At 32.5% G+C, this 11424-nt stretch overlaps 1 protein-coding gene across 1 annotated transcript in view; it reads left to right on the top strand.

Moving 5' to 3' along the window:
- Positions 1 to 8122: 8122 nt before the first annotated feature.
- The window catches only part of LOC120079163 (D-galacturonate reductase-like), an 8353-nt gene continuing 5051 nt past the window's right edge, over positions 8123 to 11424 (top strand). The window contains exons 1-2 of the mRNA XM_039033335.1: positions 8123 to 8433; positions 9455 to 9695. Of these exons, the coding sequence (XP_038889263.1) occupies positions 8123 to 8433; positions 9455 to 9695 (552 nt within the window). The remainder of the gene's footprint in view (positions 8434 to 9454; positions 9696 to 11424) is intronic.

The raw sequence follows: 11424 nt of genomic DNA, 5'->3' as shown, positions 1-11424 counted from the left end.
TTTCCACTATAAGTAATCAGTCATTTTAAAAGCTTTAAATGGAAATACTAACGAGTTGCTAAAAAGAAAAACACACTGACCTATGTTAGATTTTAAGCAAATACTCATTGTAAAACAAAACAACATCCAATAAAGTTTTAGCAAAACTAATATGAACTCCGTGTGACATCTAGTTTCGCAATGACGCTTCAAAGGTTTAGGACAAAAGCCGTCGAAGGGAGGTTAGTTATCCCTCATCTGAATTGAGAAGTTCTCAACTAGTCATTAATACCAGAACAACTCTTGCTCCTATAACGACTAGCCATCATTGATTTTGCCTAGAGACCATTAACTTAACAATCTCCTGTAAGTTTGACCTGCCATTTTAGGCCTTAGAGGTCCGCCCCAAAAAGCCAATCCGAAGGGAAAAAATTCGATTGGGGAAAAACCTAAAGCGACCCTATCCATTTCTGGAGTTCACCTTGATCTTGACCAACTACAAAAAACCCATTCGAAGGGGGACGCTTAAAGGCGACACGAGAGAGTACAGAATAATCTCACTGTGTGAACCAATGACAAAGACCATAGAACGTGTTGACACACACCCTTCACCCACTTACTATAAACACTCTCTCTGTCCACCTTGATATTGACTCATGCAAACACCATCCAAAGAGGGTGCTCCCAGGGCACCACGAGGCCAAGCATGAATCTCACGGTGTGAGCATATAGGGAGAAACGTGAGTGGAATCATAGACATATCAGATACGTCTCTTCCTCCCATTGAGTATTTTATAGACTAGGGTTTAGCTTACTTAGAAAAAACATGGCTAAGAATTTTAACTAAGTGACATTTAGGTTTGCCCAATAGTAACTTTTACCTTGGATAATTAAACAACTTTTGACCATCATCCATTAAACTCTTTAACGGAGTCTTTGACCAAATCGTCGCATGCTTGTTGAAAATATATCTAATTCACCTTTCCAAATAGGTTTCCAAGTAGGGGTGTTACGTTTTCGTAGGTTTTCAAGTAGGGGTGTTACGTTTCCATCAACTTTAGAACCCCAGCCTAGCCAGAACCCGCCTTAGACAAAAGGTTTCTTATAGATAGATTTACAAAAAATTTAATCTTTTATACCAACTAATTCAATCCTATTAAACCGATTTTAAAAGATTAATCTAGGTTACTAAACTCTTTAGAACCACTTGAACGTAGGTCTATCTCAATCTAATTTTAAAACCCTTAAAAAAACTTGAGTTCACCCTAAGTCCGCATGCAACTCTTTCTTATTGATTTTAGGTCTAATTTCCTTTATAACGCTTATAAACGGAACCCATAATCACAATGCTAAGCTAACACATGCTAGGCATTTATAACGCTTATAAACAGCCTAAGTGTCATGCTCAATGCATTGTCCATCCATTGCTACTTCTTTTATATAACACTTATACAAAACAGTAATGAAACAAGCAAAAACATGCTTGCATTCACCCTTCGACTATAACACTTATAATAAAAGGATGATGCATGACAATGCTCACTTCATGCAAAATATAACTCTTATATTTCATGATGCATGCGCATGTTTCCAAGTAATTTCTTCATGCTCGATTATAATATTTATAATACATGATGCATGAATAATTGCACAACCTAAGGTAAGTTTAAACTATATGTCAAACACTTTGGCATATAAGCACCATACATCACATGTATAATAAATAAATGTTGATGAACCGGGTAAAATTACCTTAAAATCACAAAAAATAAAGCTAACTATTACAAAGACATGGAGTCTTCGGTTCAAACAGGCGAATTGGATCTTGAACAGCTCGGGCAAAGCATCGTGTCTCCAACCATCGTGTACAAAACTCCCTGCGATCGTCTACACGATAAAACAAACACTTTTCTCTATCGCTTACCAACGCTCCTAGAGCTAAACGATCATTTAGAAAATACTACATGATCGTATACCTTTTACTAAGCGATGAAGCTTGAGGTACACGATCGCTTAGCACGCTCTGCACAACGCTCGCCTTTCGCGATTGTCTAAATGACTACGATGCCGCGAAGCACCATCGCCTAAGCGATTGCATAGCTAGCGCCTCCGTATCTTATACGTACGATCGTGTAGGTAGAAGCTAAGCGGTTATGCCTTCTAACTACACAATCGTCTAGCGCGCACCTTTTACTAAACGATGAGCATCACATGTTCCCACTACGATCGTCTACCTCCAGCACCTACGCGATCGAGCAACCAATGCTACACGATAGAGTAAACGAGTTTACCCCATCGCTTAGCAATAACTAAACAATCGTTTAGAAAAATCTAAATGATCGTTTAGTTAAACCCCAATGATTATTTACCTGAGGCTACACGATACGACCAACGCTTGGTCTTCTTCTTCGTTGAGAACCACATCTCCATGCTTTAAAACTTCATCACGAACGATTCGACTAACTCAAACTCTTTGAATTATAGACTCGATTGCAAAGTTAATTATGCCCAAAAACACAGGGGCCCTTACAAATTAACACTTTGTAATTTCAGAAAGCTTTAACAAAAAGAAATTAAGCCCGAAACATTCATCGACTTCATCCACAAATGAACTTAACGATTAAACACAAATGCAATGGCGACTGTAAAATGAAGTTCAAAATAGACTTGTAATTTGGAATATTAGAACAACCTGGCTCTGATACCAATTGAAGGAAATCGAACACGATGATTTCCATGAGCAGCGGAAAAGATCATTCCAAATTATAATCATGTATGAATATTACACATTACAGTCGTAAACAAAACAAACAGTTATTCAATCAATATAGAAATTACATCATGAAAACTACAAATGAATAAGGAAAAAGCTACGAACATTTGTAGACTCATCTTTACGCTCCTTGCTCACGAATGCTCGAACACAGCAACCTCAAACGCTTGAACAACACGATCGCAACACTGCACGAACACTTGGCGCTCGAACTCAGCGATCGCCTCAGTCACGAGCACCCTAGCAACACGAACGGCCTCCACAAAACCTCGACGGTGTTGAGTTGAGTATGACACCACCAAGAAGGCTACCTTGGTATTCTCAGTGTGAGAATCCATAGGGTGGGCTCTGTTTAGACTTGGTATGAGGTAGAAGAAAGAGGATTAAACAATTGTATACACGATTGGACAAGTGGGAGAAGACTGGACCTATTGTATAGGTCGATGCCCAATCATTTAGCAAAAGCTAAGCGATCGTCTAGCAAAAGCTAAGTGATCGTCTAGCAAAAGCTAAGTGATCGTTTAGCTCATCGCTTAGCAATGTATCTGTCGCCCACAAACACTACACGATCGTTTACTAAAAACAAGCTGTCGCTTAGTAAATCCATATTTACTTGACAGCTTCCGTGAGATGTTTTTCCGAGAGAAAAATCTCAAAATCACTTTTTCAAAATTTTACAAAACTTACTAAAATTAGGAAAAAAAGTTTCATTTTATCTCACGGTTACCATGAACCACCAATAACTTACCACTCAATTGGTTATTAGAGAAAAAAGATTTAATTATCCAATAATTAATATTATTATAAATATAAATGATAAAAAACTTATCATACTATATTTATAACCTATAGTTTTAATATTTCATCTCATGAAACATATAAACCATAGTTCTTTTTCCATTCCATGGTACTTAATGTAAATCTTATTTACATTAATCCTCCACTAGATGTATCTCATACATCATACTAATATCATATATAATCAAAATACATCTTGTCAATTTTAACATTTCAAATCAACACCAAGAACTAATCCTCAACTGAATCTATTGAGCTACCAAGAGAACCTTATGGACCTGTAGCTCGAAGCTCCAATGGTACGTGAATAACTGACTAAACTCTTTAGTCACAGGATCCACCATCCATTAATTGCCAGGCACTCCACTAAAGACCAACAACTGAACTCTTCTTACCACAGATATATTATGTGTCCATCTTAACCAATCAGCAGTGCGACAATCCTTCACAGATCGCTCGTAAGTACAGCTGGACCAATAACCATTATGCCCCTATAGTTACATCTAACTCCTTAAGTACCACCGATCCCTCTAATGAACTAGTTACATCTAACTTCTTAAGTACCACCGATCCCTCTAATGAACATAAGTCATAGTCCTACTATGATTGAGTCCTCTCTTCCAAAGAGAAGTTGTGGCCACTATGTTCAAGTCCCGAAATCAGCCTTTAAGGTCGCAATCTCTCTACTTATCCCTGCTTCGGGAAAGAAGTGAACTTCATCTTGTGAATTGAGTTCCCAGCTCCCAGATCAGACAAGTCCCCAAAAAGGTAGGCATGTTGAGTTGGCAAATTGGCCACTCCAACCTATACTAATCAAAGGACCGCTCTCAAAGGCAAGAGTTCACAAAACATTTAGGATTGAGGTCGTGTCACCTATGGTCGTTTAGGTGAGATGTAAGTCTCTAGTATCAAGGGCGTTATGTACAGAGTCTAGTCATCTCGTGGTCCAGGTCTTATACAAACTCTTTATATAGGACACCCTCGCTCGTCTCCACATGAATGGTCAGAATCTACCATTTGTAGTAGTTTACAACACTTGCAAACCTCTACAAAGCGGGCCGTATCCGTAATGTTACCAGGATCAGGTATCCCACCTTAATCCTTATACTACAAACCTATTTAGGTTATCACATAAGGCATGATCCACTTGTATATCACATATACATGCATAAGTTCACATAAGATAACCAAGGAGCTTTGTTTATTGGATATGAGTAAACGCCAGAATTAAATAACAATTATTTTATTCATCAAATAATGTGTATCCTTACAAAACAACGAAACTCCGAAAAAATTAGGACATCAATCCCAACACCTATAAACATTTTTCTTTGTCAAAAGTGGATCGCTCCACCAATCGAAGATCAATTATGAAGAGATCAATATGATATCTATTTGTGTGATCGAAGAAAAAAGATTGGCGACAATGCATTATAGATTATCTACAACACGAAAAGTCTCACAAATCTTTGACATAAATTTGAGGCATGAAGAAGAGCTACTCGATTTATCTACTACAATGGTACACTTTATCGACATTTATACGAATACCTCTTTCTCTGATACTTAGGGAAGGAAGAATCAGTAGAAGCCTTAGAAGAAGCACATTCCAGCATCTGTGGTGCTCATCAGTCTAGACCAAAGGCCCAACATCAATAAAAAAGAATGGGTTGCTATTGGCCTACAATGATCCACAACTCAATGCAGTATGCAAAGCAATGTCTTCCGCATGAACGATTTGGATTACATCATTTGTAACACTTAGAAAGTAGGTCGTATTCATAGTGTTACCAGGATAAGACACCCAATTTTATCCATCTACTATAGACCCTTTAGGTTATTACTTGAACATAATCTATTATATGTCAACTACATACTGTTCAAGTCTCATGTAAATGACCTTGGATTTTTCTCATATAAATAACCTTGGATTTTTCTTTATTGGACAATGTTATGCAAATTTAAGACAAAACAAAATAACAAATTATTTTATTAATAATCAATGAATTGTTTATTTGTTTACATATCGAGTTTAGGGCATAAAACCCAACAGATACAACATGTTGGAAAAGATTGATCAAACTTCTTGCTTTCTAAACTCTCAAATCACAGAGACTTTGTTGTTCGACACAATATACAATCGTACTTCACTTTTTCACACAAAAGCGGAAACCTAGCAAGACAACATCTTACTCTTAAATAGGCACAGAGGAAGGAAGGAATATAATCCCATTCAAAATTGACGGATAATAAATAAGGAAAACTTGCCATAGAAATAACAATCTTGAGTATTCTAGACAAGGAAAAAAAATGATATGTAGAATCGATATTTTGAGAGACATTCCGAGAGACATCCCATGAGACAATTAGCAAGGCAGTTCTTTCAACACGAACCAAGCTACCTTAAACAAATATGGCCAATTTCAAATCCCTAACAAGTAATAACTGTACAAAAGAATATGTTGACAACTAAATTTTAAAATTGAATAATTGAAGTTCATGTTGGGAAAATGATATATATGAACTGAATACACTAGCAAACTGATTATATCTCACTAGAAACAATACACTCACTGTATAATATTTAAACTCAAACATAGGGCAGATGATGTAACAAGGTTTAGATATAGAAATAAACGAAGACTTGAAAAAAACCTTAAAACATTTGGAGATTCAAAATGTAGTCAAGGCATGCTTCTGATAAGCGATATTCTGAAGATAATTATTCGCTCTACACGGGCTGTAAGCAGATTACAACGATTGTCTCAGTATGATACAACAACTAACTTTGGTAGAACTTCAACCTCATTTTACTCAAATCTGGCAGAACTCTTAGATAATTGCTCTCAACTCAACTCAAGATCAAAGGAAAAAGAAAGAAATGAGAGAACTCTTCAATTTGAAGTGAGATTCTACAAATGAAGAACCAAGTTTCTATTTGTAGGCTAGCAACTTAGTAACTCTTCAAAAAAAAAAAAAATCAAATAAAAAAAAATGGAAACATTTGTCATTTTCTTTTTTTTTTGTTGTTACTTGATAAAAATCAAATATAACTCATTCAAATTGAAGAAACTACAAATTTAACTTTCATACATGTTAAATTTGCACATGAAACATCGTTTTAATTTAAAGTTTGAATCCAATTTGAAAGTTTCTAAATAACGAATTCAATCTACACAATTAGATTCAAGTTTATGATTGAATATTCAATTGTTTCACTTTCTTTTACTATATATATATCCAATCGTTCATATACCAATTTAAATATGTTTTTTGGTCCATCAATTATCAGTTCCGTTAACTCATGCAAAAGAAAGAAAAAAGAACAATATATTTGGAGGGTTGCTTGCCTCGACTTCATTTCGACTGTCATGTCCACATCTTTTTTTATCAACTTTCTGTGTTCTTCAATCAATGATCCATAGAGTGTGCTATTAATAAACTTGAGTTGCCATATTTAATGTATTTTGAGCTTTTAAGTGTTAAGTTTAAACCCCCTAATTAATTATAGGGATAACTAAACATAGACATACTTTTAAGTGGTTGCTAAAGAAACCAACAAAATTAGAAGGTAAAAAATCATATTATGAAATTGTATGAAGGCTATTACTATTGAGTTTGAGAGCTTTCTTTCAGAATCCAACGACATTCTATATCATTTCTAAGTTTTTCTTACATTTCTTGTGATAGAATATATGCAAGTCATTCAATCGAGTCTTGATCAAATTTGATAATTCAATGATTCAATTTAAAATAAGATTCCAAATCTATCAAGTTTGATTTTTTTTGTTTTTGATGATATGAGTTTTGAATAAAAAGGCCCGCATTAGTTTTTTAGAATCAAGGATTCTTTCAACAAAAGCTTAAATCTTTTAGTTTAGGATTAGGATTGCCTTATCAAAGTGGGATGATTACGAAACCGTTGGTCAAAGAGCAGAAATCAAGCATTTCCAAATGTTTTGGAGACTTTAATTGTTCAATTTTGAAACAAATTCTAAACTTCCAAAAGTTTAGACTTTACCTTAATTTCTTTTAAAACACCTGTGACAAACTCCTCTTACTTTTTTTTAAAAAAAAGATATTTTTGAAATTTTTGTGTGTGATTAGAAAGTATTTGCACAAAGATGAGTGGATGCCAACGTGAAAGTAATAACCAATGTGAAAAATACACAAACATTATTAGATGAGCAATATTTTGATCCACTCGAAGATATACCTCTCTATGCATCCTACTTCATCACACACATAAAAAAATTAAAATATTTTTAAAAAAAATGTAAGAAGAATTTGCCACGTGGCATATTATGACTGAAAATTTTAGTAGAATATACAAAGATGGATGTACTTTAGGATCCACAGAATATTTTTATTATTGAATTACAACTTCTATGGCATAAGAATAATGGGAGAGAAGAAAAGGCCAGAAATTGGAGCATAGATTTAGGCCATAACCTTCATTGAAACTATAAGCAGAAAAGAGAATATTCGAGCTGCGAACAAGGAGAAGAGAGGACATATAAATCACCAAACAAACGAATAGAGCAGAGAGATGAGGGAATTAGAGGATCAATGATGGGAAAGAGTGAGATTCCTAGTGTGAGACTAATGGAGGGGCAGCAGATGCCGGTGATGGCGATGGGGACGGCGTCGATAACAGCGGAAGAAGAGACGAAGGCGGCGATCGTGGAAGGAATGAAGGCGGGATTCCGACATTTCGACACGGCGTATTCGTACGGAACGGAGAAAGCATTGGGAGAGGCAATCAGAGAGGGTGTTGAGCTGGGAATTGTGAAGAGTAGAGAAGAGTTGTTCATCACTTCCAAGCTCTCTCCTGCATTTGCCCATCCCTCCCTTGTTCTTAATGCCATTCAAGCTACCCTTGAGTACTTTTCTCTCTCAATATATTTCAAATTATCTATATTCTCGAAGTTTTTAGGTTTTGGATTTAGTTTGTATGGATCATTTCAAATTGTTAAACAAAAAACAAGAAGGTAGTTTTGGGTTCGATTTTAAGTTAGTACATACGCGTTACAAAATTAATGTGACAATTTTACTCTAGGTTTGTTTCAATTTGAGTACTATGTTTCAAGATTTACGCTTTTAATATACGGGTCTGTCTGGTATTCATTTTGTTTTTAGTTTTATTTTTAAATATTAAGCCTATACACACTACTTTCACCTCCAAATTTTTTCCCTTTGTTATCTACTTTTTACCAATGGATTAAAAAGCAAAGCTAAATTTTGAAAACTAAAAAAAAAAAACTTTTTAAAAAGTTGTCATTGGAATTTGGAATTTGACTAAGAATTAAACTATTATACTTAAGAAATATACAAATTATTGTAGGAAATGAGAAGGATATAGGCTTAATTTTCAAAAACCGAAAACAAAAACGAAATGATTACCAAGTGAGACCAATTTTTTTTACTTAATACTTGCTTTCCGTATTTCGTGTTAAAGTCTATCAACTAACTTAAAAAATTATAATTAATCAAGTTTCACTATTATTTATCACTTTTAAAGTTAAAACGAAAATTTAAATTCATAATCATTTTGAACTAATTAGTAGACATTAATGTCAATAACTGAAAGTAAGTATTCAATGAAAAATCAAAGTTAAAAGAGCGTAAATTTTGTAAACTTAGGGACCAAATTGAAACAAAACTCAAATCTCAAACATAAAATTATAATATTTTGAAACCTCTGAACTAAATTAAAACAAAACCCGGAAAATATAACATTTTAAAATTTATGGACTAAATTGAAATCAAACTCAAAACGTAACAACCGAATGTGTAATATTTTGAAATTCGAGGACCGAATAGAAACTAAATTTAAAATTTAAGGGTCAAAATGGTAATTTTCTCTCCTAAAATAATGATGTTATAAAAAAATGAAAATGATAGGAAATTGAAAATGGAGTATGTTGATATGTACTTGATCCACATTCCACTAAAGTTGAAGAGAGTAGGCAGAGGGGAAGTTGGAAAGGATGATATCTCAGCAATGGATGTGAAAGGGGTTTGGGAAATGATGGAACATTGCAAAATACTTGGCCTCACCAAAGCCATTGGTGTTAGTAATTTCTCCGTTCCAACCCTCACTCATCTTCTTTCCTTTGCTAAAATCCCACCAGCTCTCAATCAAGTAAATTCCTTCTACTTTTCTACTCATCTATGCTTCTACCTCTTTCGTTTCGGTATGAATATTAACTATCTACGATTTAATTGTTCGGATCTTTTATTTCACGGGCATCTAAGATTTTCAATTTGAATTATTGTGTTTTTTTGGATAATATAAGATGTTTTGATACCTATATATTCTCGACATCCTAGGGTGCTCTTACGAAGAGCATCCTATGAGTTTTCTAGATTCCCATGTCGAGGACATTTCATTTCTATTTTTTTTTCTTTCATTTTTTTTTTTGTTCTTATATGTATCACTCTTTTTTATCTTTCTTTATCTATATTTTATGATTAAGATAAATATTACCAAATATAAATATTATTATTATTATTATTATTATTATTATTATTATTATTATTATTATTATTATTATTATTGCAGTTGATTTTTTTAGAAAGATATTCATATTTGAATGTAAATTATTTATTTGTATAAGAAATCTTAAATTAATATATATTATTTTATTGAGAAAAAAAATAACTTATAAAGTTAATATAAAGAACATTAATGTAAACGAAATTTAAACTAATAAAAGATTATGTTACATAAATTCAAATTATGCTAAATTAATTATAAATTAATAAAGAGATTTTTTTTAACATTATCTAAATTCAAGACATTTTCAAATAGAAATCTTGCTGAACAAACATAGTTATCTAAATATTCCTAGATATCTATAAAAATGTTAATACAAAACAAACATGGTTTTCTTAAAATGTCAAACATATGTAATTCGTGTCATTTATATTTTCGGCATCTAAAAATTATAGTTATCTATATTACCAAAAAAACAAACAGCTCCTTAATATTTGTGTTTGGATATGTTGAATAATTAATGTTAGCTATGTTACATTTGTATTATAAGGAAAATATAAATTTTATATATTTAAATAACTTTGGAGTCGTATCAATTAAAACTCTTAACTGAAAATCGTATCAACTTAAACCCTGGACTTCTACTTTTGTACAATAATTTACATTTTTCTTCTGATTTCATTTGAAAATATTGTGTGAAACTTATAATTTGTATCCATTAAACTCTTAAATTTTCATAAATTAACAATTTTGACATTTCATCACGATTACTTTTGAAAACCATTCATGCATAAATTCTCGTACATATCTATTATTCATATATCAATTTTACAAAATCAATTATTAAAATTTATGCATGGTCAGTTCTAAAACAAAATCCTAGTTAAGGATCTAAATTGATTTAACTATGAAAGTTTTGAGGTTTAATTGATATAAGTCTCACATGACATTTTTTCAATGAAAATGTAGTAGAGGGTGTAAATCGATACATTTGTAATAAAGTTTAAGGTTTAAATTGATACTATAGTTCAAAATTTTAATTGATATAATTTCTAAAGTTTTATAGTATAAATTGATATTTCTCTAAACAATTAATTGTATGTAACGGAACTTTGTAATCATAAATTAAATTTAGTATTTATACATTGTTGTACTGGTTTCCATTTCTACGAAAATAATTATTAATTTTACATTAAAACTTAATTAAAATTAAATATTGATGAGTCAAAATTTTATTTAATTACTAAACATTTATATACGTATAAACTAATTAGAATATTAATATTTTAATAATAAAATTTTGATATTAAATAGCTTAGATATTATAAAGATATTAAGTGAAATTTATCAAGTCTAAATAATATATTTATATTTT

The sequence above is a fragment of the Benincasa hispida genome, chromosome 6, assembly GCF_009727055.1.
Source record: "Benincasa hispida cultivar B227 chromosome 6, ASM972705v1, whole genome shotgun sequence".
NCBI lineage: Eukaryota > Viridiplantae > Streptophyta > Magnoliopsida > Cucurbitales > Cucurbitaceae > Benincasa > Benincasa hispida.
The sequence above is the reverse complement of the archived record's forward strand: the minus strand, read 5'-3'. Positions and strand labels throughout refer to the sequence as shown.